The 14,548-nt window shown below is 45.0% G+C and overlaps 1 protein-coding gene across 3 annotated transcripts in view; it reads left to right on the top strand.

Moving 5' to 3' along the window:
* The window catches only part of WBP1L (WW domain binding protein 1 like), a gene marked incomplete at its 5' end in the record, with an annotated part of 47,478 nt that overhangs the window by 16,577 nt on the left and 16,353 nt on the right, over nucleotides 1-14,548 (top strand). Inside the window, one exon of one of the 3 annotated variants that reach the window (XM_084244391.1) lies at nucleotides 2,521-2,547. The exons of the other annotated variants lie outside the window; for them this stretch is intronic. Within the exon in view, the coding sequence (XP_084100517.1) occupies nucleotides 2,521-2,547 (27 nt within the window). Of the gene's footprint in view, nucleotides 1-2,520; nucleotides 2,548-14,548 lie in introns of those variants that run through there. 3 annotated transcript variants of the gene reach the window in all.

Genomic DNA, 14,548 nt, shown 5'->3' with positions numbered 1-14,548 from the left:
GTCTGCATTTGCCATTTTAAAAAGCTTCTTTATTGCCTCACTGCAGAACAATCTCAGCTCAGTGAAGGTTAGTCAGCAAGGTGTGGGGAGCAAGGAAAAGTAGATTAGTGAGAAAGAAGCCATTATTAGCAATCTCTTTGTGAGTGTGTATATTGTGTTAGGTGTAATGCTTTGGGTTTAATGCTGTTTGGCACATAGGAATTTCTAATCTAAGATTAGAAATACCATCTTAAATAGCATCCATAAAATTGATAATTTAGATTGAACTTTAAAAAATTTTTTTGAATTTCTAGTAATTTGTTGCAGTTCCACTTATTCAGAGGTCATTGCTGATGAATATTTTTAAGAAATGTGGAATGTTTCCATGGCCCATCAGATCAAGGGGTCTTAAATATCTTGCTCATGGCCATATCCTCAGGGCTAGAACTGTGCCTGGTACACAGGTGTGGAATAGATAAATAAATACACTGATGCCGTTGTACTCTTTCCAGATAAATGCAGGTGCCACTGTCTTGTTAGGTAGGTTCGGACCAGAGTAACCCATGAGGAATTGAGGATGCTTTCTAGTTTGATTGGCAAAGTTAATAATTATGCATGTTTTGGGGTGGTCAGCAGTTGCTAGGGAACTGAGGAATTGAAAAGAGGCTGTTGACAACAGCCTTTTGCCTCTTGTCTGGGCATCTGTGCCTTGATGCCTACGCCCACCTGCTTTGCAGTATGGCCTGTTTGTGAAGGTGGAAGCAAGGCATGGGATAGTCTGAGAATATATATTTGCTTAAGAATGACTACTTTGGCCCCAAACACCTACTGTAGTAGAAGCCTCTTCTCTCTATATTTCACCCTTGTTCCCTTCTCTATAGCAATGAAGCTGTGATTCAGTCTTTTTGAGGAAATGGCTCAGCTGGCTTGGCTCTTTCATTTCCTTGTCAAGAAAGTTGATGTGACCTTGACCGTCAGTGGGAGACCTTCAGGGAGCACATTGTGTGTCTGGCTAGATTCACTAATGATTGAAAAGTACTTTTGGTAACTCACCATACTGTAAGTATTGTGTACTGTTATTGTCCTAGCTTGAGGTGATAGACACTAATTTGCAAGAATCATTTCTGACTTACCTGGGTCATGCCAGGCACAGCGCTGCTCCCATGGAGGAGGCCTTCCATAAATACCACTGAAAGAAAATTGCTGCAGAAAATAAAAACAAAGAAGATATACTTGCTTTGAGTCATGGAAGAAAGTATTAATTTGCGGTCCAAGAAGTTAATAGAAAGTAACTTTGGATTTATAAAGTTCCTCTGAAGAATTGTTGTCCTTAAGAGTCATTTTTGCAGGTCCAAATCCAAACACCAGCCCTTTGTCCCTCATCGCTTGTGTTGTCTTGGGCTGGTGCAAGCAGCTGTGACCTGCTGTTGAGGGAGAGCTGGCTTACACTGTTGATTAGGAAAAGTCAGGATCAGGACTCCTCCCCCAGGGCCTTTTTCTTGTGCAAAGCTTGCTGTTAGAGAATCATTCTCTCCATGCACAGAACTTAGAGAAGGAAACACGGTAAACCTCAGGTGGTGAACTTTTCAGAAGCAAGAGTTGGTTTAAATATAGATGATCTGCTTTACTGGCAACTCAGAGGCTGGGAGGAGGCAGCGGTGGGACTTGTTGTACCTCTCCTAAGACAAGTGAGGAAAGACCTTGGCATCTGTGCATGCGCAGTTTATTTATGAAATAGAAGCTTGCCTTAAAGAGCGGGCTGGGGGAGGTCGGAGTCCTAGGCAGCCTTTATCCCCTGCCTTCACTGGGAGAAAGGTGCCTCTCCAAGCCTGTGAATTGCTTTCATCCCCAGAGAAAGATGGGGCAGCCAGCCTTAATTTATTACGCTGGTATTTATTGAGCACCAACTCTGGCTGGGGTGGAGACAGAATAGCTGTGAAACTGACAGTCTCAGGGCTTGATTTTCTTTCCCAAGGAGGATAAACAATACCTCAGGAGCTGTAGAGTCTACTCAGAGAAATGCAATTCTTTTCAGCTTTAGAGGCTTGATTTATGCACACAGGAGACTGCCCAGAGCCAAGGGGGAGCTGATGCTTTGGGGAATGCAGCCCCACTCCCCCATCCTGTTCCACCCCACCGCATTGCAGACTCCAGCTCTAGGTGGGTCCAGGGCTGGCCCTCATGGATTTGCAGCACATCCTCGTCAGTATTCCACAGCAGCTGTCTGGAGTTTTTTCTGCTGTGCCTGAACTGATGTCATTTCCCCCTTGGCAGACAGCTTCAGTTTTGCTGCGTCTGAGATATGTCATGAGAAGGTGGGGGTGGGTCAGAGCCAGGGGTGGGGGGAGTAGCTAGGAGAGCAGGAGAGAGAGTGCCTGCTTGATCCCAGGACTCTGTTTACTTTCTCCTCTTTGCTAAAGACAGCCGGTTAACTGCAACCACTGAGCAGCACGCAGGCCCACCAGGGGAAATGCTCCTTCCAAGACCTTAACTTTTAGAAACGTTTGCTCCCATCGTTAGTGTGGACGATGCTCTTGCAGGATGCCTTTCCTTTTGGGTCTTAGACAGGTAATTGCACTGGTTGTACATGGTTTGGGTTCGGGAAGGGAAGAAGGGTGGCAACTTGTTTATTGTACTACTGCTTCGGGTGGAGGGAATCTTTTAGAAAATGTCTCACAGTTATAATAGGCCGGCTCCTGTGCAGAATTTGCCAGTTGCTTCTTAGTTTCCCAGCCACTGTCTTAACCCCTTCTGTCTCTCTCTGGGGCTCTGCATTCTGATTTGAGGCACCCTAAGACTGGTACCGAAGCCGCGTAGTGAAAACAGTTGATAAGTGACGCCGAGAGGGGAAGAAGCAGAGTGGGATTCTTGCTCAGAAACCCCCATTATTTCTTCTCCATTTTGATTTGGCTAATTGGCAGAGATTTCTTCACAGTTCTCTGGTTCTAAAGAGATTCAGAGGTGGGGGGTGATTTTTTGTTTAAAGGGAAGGGCTCCCAAAGGCTTTCTCTTTTTAACCATGAGGTCAGGGCTGCCTGGCTGAGGGACGTCCGGCATTCCTGTGAGGGAAGGGGGTGGGGGTGACCACATTTTGGCCTTTCTGACACAGATTTCAAAGCCAATAGACCCCTGTGGTAGAGATTTGATTGCTTTTTGAGCCACTGTTTGAAGCAGGGGCACTAAATTATAGCCTGCAACCTAATGTGGACTGAGAAAACAGTAGCAGGACCAACTGCTGTCTGCTGAGAACACAGCTGTTGCCAACTATTTGTTCCAGGGCTCTGAGTTGGCCACCCCCACCCCCTCTTGGGTCTGAGAGGCACTTCTCTACCGGAATGTGTAACTGTAACCAGTGGTGGCTGTAAGAGGGGTGGGGGTGGACATGCACACTGCTCCCTGTTCCTGGGTAAGGAAAAGTCTTGATGAGATCCAACCAGAAGCCTTAACAGAGGCTCTGCTGGATTAATCTCACGCAGAAAAGTGCTAGGTGAGCAAATCTCCCTTGGGTTGCCTGAAATTCTTTTAAATATCTCTCAAAAGCTCCACACTTTCATTGCTACTCTTGTCAATCTGCAGTGTTGCTTTATTGCAACTGATAGGCAGAGTGGGTAACCCCACTGAGTACCTCCTGTGTCCTCCGCCCCATCCCAAGACTTTCAACCTAAGGGCTGAGTGATCCCTGGCACAGATTTTGAGGATTTTGAGCATCTGAAATGGGATGGATGGAGCCCTCCAACTTTGTCAGCTGGAGTGGGAAGAGGGGGAGGGGAGACTGCTTGCTGGACTAGAAAGAACTGGGCTAGGGAACTGGAAAGACCTGTATCTTGGCGCCCCCACTGTTTTAGGCAGGCCACTTACCTGCTCTGAACCTCCCCTTTGAAATGAATAATACCTACTAAAAGAGTTACTGGGAATATTTCACAAAAGAATGCATGTAAAATATTAGCGCTGTGGCTGACTGAGACACATTTTGTAAATGCCTCTTTAAATGTAACTTCAGTACTAGTTTTATCTACTCATTCCTAAAGAACATAAGACTGTACAGGAAACTGGAAGCTGGGGGACAAATTCCTTACTGAGATGGAAGTGGGCCAGGCTGGAGCTCTTATACCTGTCACCTGGTGGCTTTGGAGCTAGGTGTGTTCCATGTGTTGTTATTCCTTGTGAGGAAAGAAGGGGACTTGTGTTCCATCACTTCCACTCTGTTAAATGAGTGGTGGGGTGGCATTAAATTAAAGCCAACAAGGAGGATAAAGGACTGGATTGGTTGTAGTGGGGAACATCTCAATGGAACAACAGCAAGGGAATCTTGCTCTTGTTTTTGAAGAGTTTCCTGTAAGAAGGCTCAACGGGGGACCTCTTGAAGGCCCTTCTGCCCTAGACTTCGTTGATTCAAACCTTCTTTGTAAAAACCTTTTTTATGACCTAATTTTGTATATTTCTTGCATTTCTGCACCTGGTAATGTAACAATATTCTTTTTGGAACTATGTGAAAACCAGTCTTCTAAAGATTGCTTGGCGATCATTGTCTTTAAAAAAAATTATTTTGAAAGATTTTTACTTATTTTTGTGTAGAAGAACTGGGGTGCAGGTCACAGGTACAGGGGTGTGTGTGAGAGGATTCACCAGAGATAGTGGGGAGCAGAACAGGCAGGTTTACTGAAATGCACTGCTGAGGGGAGCAGCTGGCGAAACAGCAGAGGTCAGCTGCACCACGTGGGTTAGCTCCCTGGCCAGGGATCAAACTCAGGCCCTCTTGTGTGGTGGCACTGAGACTTAACCCCTAGGCTACCAGGGAGGCCCCGTTCTGTCTATTTTTGAAATGATGCAAAAATACATATGCTGTTAGTTTTTATCTTTCATATTGTGCTTTTGTACATGTCTCTTCCTCTTAATCCGCATAACAACCCTGTGTTATGTGGTAGTATGATTCTAGTTCTACAGCAGTACGGGCTTACAGAAGTTAAGCCACCTCTCTGAAGTTGAGCAGGGAAATGGCAATTGAAGTTTGGATATTTGGGTTCTAAAGCTTGTTGTTGTTGTTTTTTCTCACAACCTAGACTGCACTACCAGTGTTTGAGACTGGAGTAGGATTATTTTTGTAGTTGGGGCATGTTTTCTGAAGTGTGTATCCATTTGCATTTACTCTGGGGAAGACGTGCCTCAGTATGGAGATTTTGAACACTTAATGAATTTAGTGAATATAGACCTGGCACAAAGGATGCACAGGTAATTACTGTCCTCTTTCCAAGAGCTTCTACTCTGATGCAATGATGCCCAAAATGTTTAAGAATCACCTAGAAGTGTGCCTTTTTAAATTGTAGATTCTGGGGTCTCCCTGGTGGCTCAGGCAGTTGAGCGCAGCGCTGAGAAGCTGTCTGCAGTCTCTGCAGCATGTGTTCAATCCCAGCCTGCTGCGGAGATACCCACATGGCGGGGCAGACCTCTCCTGTCTTGCCCACTGCTCCCCTCAGCAGTGTATTTCCATCAGTCTGCCTGTTCCATTCCCTGCTCTGTCTCTGGTGAATCTCTCACCCTCCCACACATCTGGCCTGTACCCCGGTTCTTGTATGTATAAATCAATTAATCTTTTTAAAAAAATGTAGATTCTGTAGGTCAGAGGGGCAAGGGCCCAGGAATGTGCATTTCTGGTAAATTCCTAAGGTGATTCTGATGCAGGTATCAATAGTTTCTGGCCACATTTAGAGACACTCTGCTTCTCTCTAACATGGAAATAATTACTTGACAAACTGATGAGACTGTAGCAAGGAATGTCCAGGGACTGGTGTAGCAGAAAGTGGGAAGACAGCTTAAACCTGTCGGGGTGGAGACGGTATGGAAGGCTTTCCTGAGAAGGTGATATCTGAGTTTTGAAGAATGAGTAGGAGTTTAGTACACATATGAACTGGGGAAAGAATATTTCAGACAGATCAGGTTGAAGTGTTGTTACGTGTTTTCTCCTGAAGATGATAAGGGAAACTTATCCCTGAGTCTTGGTATTAAGTATGGCTGAGGCAAGACAAGGATGGTGGCTCACCTACAATTGGTGGCTTTTATGACAGAGGAGGAATAAAACCTAATACTGTGTGCCGCATGAGTTCAGTGTCTGTCAAGGGCAGATAGGCTGTAGGCTGCGTTAGTTCTTCCATGCAAGGGACAGTTAAGATAGTTCACTGGAAGCTATGGTGTGGCTAAAGACTGGTCTTTCATTTTGTGTTTAGAGGAGCTCAAGTTCAGAAAAGTCACCTCCTGAACTTTTGGTTATGACACCATGTACCAAATTTTAGATTCAACATGGAATCAAGCATGCTATCCCTTTATTATCTGTGATCAGAAAATGGGTTTTCTGGTTAAGAGACAGTTCATCATGTATATCTATCAGATGGGTTAGTGATTTTCAGGGAACAAGTTTGCAACAGAATATTCTTAGACTGCTGATTTGAATGAATTCTATTTCCTGTTTCATTAAGGAAGCATTAATTTTTGTCATGTTGGAAGATTCTTGTGACCAAGATTCTGTATCTGAAAAGTATCATAGCATGCTGTGGATACAAACAGGTATAAATTCTATCCCTGCCCTCAAAATATTTACCATCAGGTAGGGGAAGTAGCATTAAGTGCACATGTGTGGAAATTACAGCAGTTGTGAGTGACATTAGAGAGCAAGGGCATGCTGCCAGGGTTCAAAGTATAAAAAGGCAGCTTTTTGCACGTGGTCCTTTCCATAGTCTAGTAGTATCAGTTGTACTTAGCTGTATGGAAGGACTAGTTGATGATAAATCTAGTCAGTGGAATGCAGCCTAAATCCATCACAACATTGTGCCTCAGCATGTTCTCTGTTTCCGTAGAGGGGCCCAGTGTCACCCCAGTCATCCTTATTGACAAAGTAAGGTGATCCTGATACTGGAAATGAGTAATCTCCAAAAACTAGGGGCCTTCTCAGGCAGAGGGCCCTTATTCATGTTGAAATTTGGATGAGACATGGATTGAGGCACAGGGGTCAAGTTCTACCACATGGGACTGTTTGTATTCTTGAAAGGCAGGGCTGGTAACTAGAAGCCTTTGACTGACCCAAAGCTGAATGTGACAGGGCAGCCAGAATGTTGAAACCCAGTCACTCCTGGGGGAATGGTAAGGCTCTTGGGTGCTCTCAAGGACAGCAGAGAAATGGGGAATAGTCAGCTTAACTCTGCAGGTCGGGGACCATGACTTGGGAAGGGGAAGAGGGAGTCGACCACCTTCTTACTTAACCCTGAAATTGCGGTTTTAGCCAACGCAGACATGATGCTTTTATTATTCACCATGCCAGCCACCATGAGGTGTTGGAGCTCTTACCTACTTCCCACTATGACGAAACAAACTAAAGAAATTGTGGGCTCAAGATCACCAGCTCATGTGGACATGGAGGTGCTGGAGGCCAGGTGTTCTCTTGCAGGTTGCTCTGCATGGTCCTTGCACCAAAATCTGCTGCCTTTCTGTATCCCTCCTCCCCTGCTCCCACCCTTCTTCATTGCTCTGAAAGGAGGAAGGGTTGACTCTTAGCTCTCCGCCATTACCCTCCTGAGTGTGCTCACCTCTCTACCAGGTTCAGGGCCAATTGAGCAAGATCCTGCTTGGAAGGGAGCTGGGGTATAAACACAGCAAACACAGGGGTGGCACTTGTTTGTCCTACTCCAGGTTGAAGCCAAAAATCCTTATCTGAACTGAGTTGTAAAAATGTTATAAGAGGGCCTCTCCCGCTGGCGCAGTCGTTGAGCACTGGGCTGTGAAGCTGCCTGCAGCCTCTGCAGCACAGGTTTGATCCCCGGCCACCAGGCGAGGGTCCCACATGGCGTGACAGTCCTCTCCTGCTGCGCCCCCTGCTCCCCTCAGCAGTGTATTTCGTCAGTCTGCCTGTTCTGTTCCCTGCTCTGGCTCTGGTGAATTCTCTTGCCCTCCTGAGTTTCTGACTGTATCCAGTGCTTGTATGTATGTATAAATAAATGAATAAATAATCTTTAAAAAAAAGTTATAAGTGACAGTGACACAAAATAACTCCGTTTCCCTGAGTCCTCAAGGTGAGAAAGGGTGTTTGTTAACTAAGCCCTCCAGGGGAATTTTCAACCCTCCCCTTTGGCTCCCCCCCCACCCCCTTGCAAGAAGCTGCTTTTGTGGAGGAATGTGGCTTGTGTTTCATGTCATTCCTGTTATCAAAGCAAAGAGCAACCAGTAGATCTGGCAGTAACTAGGTGGAAAAGACTGTTGATTTTGAAACTTTTAACCAGGATGGAGCCAAAGAAAACATTCCCTTCCTCCAGTGATGGCCCCCAAGATTGACCTACCCCTCCCATCCCTTTTCCTTTAATAGGTAAATTGTAGTCTAGGGAGACTGATTGGGGACTACTTTGAAAGAGGTACTAAACACCCCTTCTGCCCCAATTCTCCAGAGACCAGGTCTAGTATCTTAATTGTCCCTGCTAGTACTTCTTGACTTTACTTGTGTGCACCTGTACAACAGTGATTAAATGTCTTTGGGTTGACCTGTTTTAGCCCTTTCTGGGCTCCTTTAGCCACTAGGACCCAGCTGGACTTGAATACTGCACCTCACAGGGGCTTTTGTTTTGTGCTGCTGAAATGGGATTCAATCCTGGGAGCTGACTTGCTTGACCTGTCTTCTTGTCTCATCTGAAGGAGAAAGCAGAGCAGAAAGTCTTGCATTTCGGGAGTGAGGGAGACATGTTTGGAGAATGGTTGGCGTGTAACTCAGTGACTTCTTTTCCTGAAAGTGTTATAGGGCAGCCCCGATACAAAACGGGGTGCCTGACTGTGGGTCCTCACCCGCGCGCTTGAAAGGACTTATCAGTGCTCTACTGCAGGCACACACGAAAGGTTAATAAAAGGTTTATTTACAAGGGAAGGGGAAATGAGGAAATGTACAGTTCAGGGAGAAAAGTGGGAGACAAAGTTTTAAATGTGTCCTACCCGATCCGCTGATCTGGAATCCCAAAATGACACTCTGAGAGCTGGCTGCAAGCCGGGAGCCATGAAGCCAGGAGGCGAGCGACAGAGCGAGAGCCCCAAGGCCCACGTGTCTGGTTTTTATACCAACCCTGGCTGCTTAACTCCACCCTCAGGTGCCAGCCACCTTCTGTTTGGTGGTGACGGGACTTGTCTTTCCCAATGTCCTGATGGCTTTGGTCTGGAGTGGGGGTGGGGTCCACAAAGTCTGTATGGGATTAGCGCAGGACCTCCTTTCCCCCTAACAAAAGGAGCTTAGAGTTTGCCTGGACCACGTAGCACATGGGGCACTGGTTCCCTTGTCAGGGACCCATTTATTACTGTTTGATTCTCTTAATTCCCAACCTGTATTCAGGAGTTTTCATTGAATTGTGATGCGTAGTGTCATTGTTGGCTCAAGTACTGTCCAACTTATCACGTGGTTTTCATCAAAGATTTGGAGATCCCTGGTTACCTAACAGGCAGTGGTATGAATACCTGTGACCTCCCACTCCTCTGGGCATGGCTCTAGAGTGTCATGGGGAGCCCTAGCACAGGCTGGGACAGGCTGAGAACAAAGAATGTACAAAAACCGCTGGTCTCCAGAGGAGCTTCTGGATATGGGCCAGACTCATATGGTAAAATCCCTGTAGGTTATAGGTAAGACTCTTACTGTTCACGCAAAATCATAGCATCCAGCCTTGACCTGACCCTTTGAGGATGCTTTTATGCCCCTATCTATGCCAAGTAGCTCAGCGGCATGGGCACAGGGGAGGATGAGCCCCTGCAAATTTCTTGACTGTCAGTCATCAGAATCAGCACTTCTGAAGATTTTGTATGTATGGTTCTTTGAGAGTACAGGGACACTCGAGACTGACATGGGATCTCCTCTACGGGAATTTACAGAGGGCTGGGGACCCCATGAGGCCAACTACAGCAGGACTGGATGGAAGGTGACTCATGCTCCTGCTCACTCTGGTGTTTTCCAATTAAGTGCGGTGTAGTTTCTCTGACATAGTGGTTCTGAACTAAGGGCAATTTTCCTCCCTGCCCAGGGCCATTTGGGAATGTTTGAACATGGTTGGTTGTCACTGCTGTGGTGGGGGGCGGGGGGTGGGATGTTCCTGCCATCACCCAATGAACAAGAACCAGGGGTGCTGCTAAGAAATGCCCTACAAAGCACAGGTCATTGTTCCACAAAGATTATCTGGCTCAAAATATCAGTAGTGTGGGGCCTTCTTGGTGGCGCAAGGGGTTAAGGAGCAGCCTCTGCAGCACGAGTTCGATCCCCGGCCAGGGAGCAACCCACATGGCACAGTAGATCTCTCCTGACTCACCTGCTGCTCCCCTCAGCAGTGTATTTTAGTCCATCTGCCTGTTCAGTTCCCCGCTCTATCTCTGGTGAATCCTCTCACCCCCCCCCCCCACCTCTGGCCTGTACCCCAGCTCTTGTATACATAAATAAATAAATCTTTTAAAAAAAAAATCGGGTAGTTGTGAAGGTGGAGGAACCCTGAGCTAGAAACTACCTGTGCACAGGGGGGTCAACTGTATTTTGGAAGGAGGCACAGAAGTCAGAAAACTAACAGAAGGGAGAGTGAGATGCTTAGTAAAGGAGAAGTAGGTGCATGTCTTCCTATACCTCTCCAAGCAGTGTTAATTACCTGACCAAATATTTAGAATATTGATGTCTGGGTTGACCCTAGCCAGCACATGCTATGTCTTATAGTACAGGTATAGGGTTAATTTTTTTTTTAAAGATTTATTTATTTATGCATACAAGAACTGGGATACAGGCCAGAGGTGTGGAGGGTGAGAGGATTCACCAGAGACAGAGTGGGGAACAGAACAGGCAGACTAACTGAAATACACTGCTGAGGGGAGCAGCAGGCAAGTCAGAAGAGGTCTGCTTCCCAATGGGGTTTAGCTCCCTGGCTGGCTGGGTAAGTGCTGCAGTGGCTGCGGGTAGCTTCAAAGGTTGTGTCTTAACCCCTTGCACTACCAGGGAGCCCCTATAGGGTTAATTTTTATCAATAGATATGATCAAGTCTTTCTGAAACTTTTTATCTCTTGTTCTGAATAATCTGGCTAATCACGGTAAGAAGGGTGGATTATCAGTAGTTCCTAAATGTCCTTAAACAATTTAAAAAACTTTCAGGCTCAGCTGTTTTAATAACAGCCTTTGTTTACAACCTGATGACTATTGCTCTGACTTGGGTTTGCTGTAATCTATCTCTGATAACATACCAGATGTTCCCTTTTCTAGATGATCTGGTATCTCTTTTACTTTTTAAGTGTAATGTCTTAGAGTTCAAAAGTTCTTTAAAGTTATTTAGAATCTTCGGAGATAGAATTTCTGAGTTCTGAAGATTAAAAAATATCTTTTATCTGTTTGCAGCAAGATCAATGTGACCCCTTGTCTGTGGTAGAATTAAACCTGTTTCCTTGAACACTGTTGAACTCTGCTGGCAAGTTCCATGCAATTTCTTTTTTTTCCAACAAAAGCTTGCCTCAAGGGTGTGGAACTACTGAGAAAAAATTGGGTTAAATTTAGAATTTTGCTTAAATGAGGAATGCCTCTGAGATCACATACATGCTCCTGAGTGTCCAGTGAAAATGTGGTAAATCTCTTTTAAAACACATCAGCAACAAATTAACTGGTATCTTTACTATTTCAGATCTCTTTGAAAATGATGCCTCTTTCAGCACAAAGGAGTAAGTGTTTATTTAGTCAGGAGTAATTTATAAGATAAAACAAAGGCTTTAGTGACTGAGAATCCAGTCATATAGAGAAAACCGAAGTAAAAGTCAGAGGAGACCAGGGTTTGGACAGTCTTCATGCTGTCATCTGCAGCCTTAGCCTGTCAGTTTCTTATCCTTAAGCAGTGTGATAAAACTTGCAGGCCCAAAAAAGTAGGCCTAGCTGTTAAAAAATTTTGAAGATTAGATAAAATTACATGAAGTTGTATTATGAATACATATTTACTTATCAGTGCTCTAAATGATGAGCCTCAGACTTTGGATATTATACATATTTTAAGACAGAATGCATTTTATTAATTAGGGAATGAGCCTGAATATTTTAGGAAGGTTTTCAGCAACAAGAACTAAAACAAAAACTTTATTTATTTATTTATTTATTTATTTATTTGTTTGTTTGTTTTGTTTATACATGCACTGGGTACAGTCAGAAGCGCAGGAGGGTGAGAGAATTCACCAGAGCAGGGAGCAGAGCAGGCAGAAGGACCGAAGTACACTGCTGAGGGGAGCAGTGGGCGGCAGGAGAGGTCTGCGCACCATGTGGGACCCTCCTCCGGTGGCCGGGGAGCAGCCGGGGATCGAACCGGCGCCGCAGAGGCCGCGGGCAGCTTCGCAACCCAGCGCTCAACCGCTGCGCCACTGGGGAGGCCCACAAAAACTTTTTTTTAAAAAATAAATTTTATTTTTATATTCCCCATACAATTGCAACCCCCTTATTTTGACCCCAATCCCTCCCCTCCCTGCACCCCACCCCCCATAGAGTGTCTCTGGTTCATATTTTTTTGTTGATTTTGATTTTCACTTTCTTATAGTTATTCATTTCCCTGGTCCCTTATTTAAGTTTTCTAGATTCCTGCTATGAGTGAGACCATCCGGTGTTTTTCTTTTTCTTTCTGGCTTCTTTCACCGAGCATGATCCCTTCCAGTGCCATCCATGTTGCTGCAAATTGCATGTGTTTATCTTTTTTGAATGCTGAGTAATATTCCATGGTGTATATGTACCACATCTTCTTGATCCAGTCATCTATTTTTGGGCATTTGGGTTGCAAAACAAAAACTTTTTAAAACACAGTTATTTAGTTATCACAGAGTGTTCCTCAGAGGCAAAGGCCATATCTTATCTGTGGTTTTTCTGCCTGTCAGCATCTAGCATTAAAAAAGTTTTGGATAATTCCTAAACGTTAAATTATTCTGCTACAATTCAGGCTTTAGATCCAGAAAGCTTGTTCTCTGAAGCCCAGTTTCTGGTTTTCTGTCTAAAGGGAATACAAAACATGGGTAAAACCTTCTAGCCAGAAGCTTGATAAACAGTCACCGAGGCAGACTTGTTCTCTGTCCCCCTCTTGAGTGTTGTAGCAGTAGGTTTCCCTGACTCCCCAGAAGTATTCGCCTTGTGCAACAAGGGAGGCCCTCTTTGTCTAGGTACCTATTTTATGTGTCCTGAATGAGGTGTTTCTTGACCCTCAGAGTAGGCAGCTCAGAAGTCTGCTGTTGCTGCTACTTGCGTCTCTGCAGCATGGGAGATGATGGACTTGTTACTGAACTTGAGGGGAGGAAGAACAAAATCAGATGCCCACAGGGGCCAGACAGTGTCATGCAGATGGGGTTATTGGACAGTTGGGATTGCAGGGAGGCTCTGGTGGAGCCTGAGCCCATATACCTATGTGGGAATGTGGTCCAGTTTTTCCAAAGAAGCTAGAAATCTGAATCCTGCTTATTTTAAAGTGTTGGCAGTTAACTTCATTTTCTTCAAAGTTGAAAAACAGGTTCCGTGTGGACATAGAATGCATTGCTGGGCCTGTTGTGGCCTCACAGCATCCGTTTGCAGGGATACAATGTGGGGAGGAAGGACCTGACTTTGGGGACTAAATGAACATACGACAGTGGGCTGACTGTCATCCAGTGCTGCCTGTGCACCACTTACTCTGCCCTGTGCTGCCTGCTGATTGTTCCTTGGTTGTCTCTGCACCAACCCTTGCTGAAGATGCAACATTTTCGGTGGATTTATTCTGTGGCAGAAGAGGTCAGTGATAAGGGATTGCTGGGGATACCTGGAGGTATCCTTCTGAGTGTCCAGGGAAAGATGTGCACATACACCTGATATCCTGTGTTCGTGCCACCAGTCAGACTTTGGGGCTTGCATCCTCAAGGACATCAGCTAGTAGCCTTTAATAAACCACGGGGCATGTTGCAACTTCCGGTTGTTGCTCTGGGATTTTCCTATCAGGTCACATGGCTTTTTCTGAGTTTGTTATTCAGGTTCCTAATAGCAACACGGGAAATGGATTTTAATTTCTTTTCTGGCTGCTCTGTTTGAGGGCTATTTAATGAGGATCCAGTTCCAGTGAAGCCTTAGAAGTGCTGGTATGGATAGGAATGTGCCTAAATAACATTTTATTTTAAAATATGCACATATATTTATATGTTTATGAACTATTGAATATATGTTTTGTAGAAATGAGTCAGTGGAGTATAAATAATTATTTGTGCCTTGATTCCCAGTGGATACTCTTGAAAAAATGTATCAGTTTATTACATATTTAGAGGGCAAGAACTGTTTATTGCCCACTTATTATAGATCTAATGAGATGTTCTCAAATTTGAATATATGTGAACATGACCTTGGGAGTATGTTTTAAAAGGCAAATCTTCATTCTTTGCCCCTAGAGGTTCTCAGTCTACAATAACAAATACCCCCAGGTGATATGGGTCATTGGGCCAGACTTTGAGAAACACATCTCTGTTTTATCGCATTTGTTTTCCAGTTGTGTTCGTTGCTACTTGGGGGCAAGTTCACTTACTTATTAGAAGCCCTGGTTTATTCTGATTCACT

The sequence above is a fragment of the Talpa europaea genome (genome assembly GCF_964194135.1).
Source record: "Talpa europaea genome assembly, chromosome: 10".
Classification (NCBI taxonomy): Eukaryota; Metazoa; Chordata; class Mammalia; order Eulipotyphla; family Talpidae; genus Talpa; species Talpa europaea.
The sequence above is the reverse complement of the archived record's forward strand: the minus strand, read 5'-3'. Positions and strand labels throughout refer to the sequence as shown.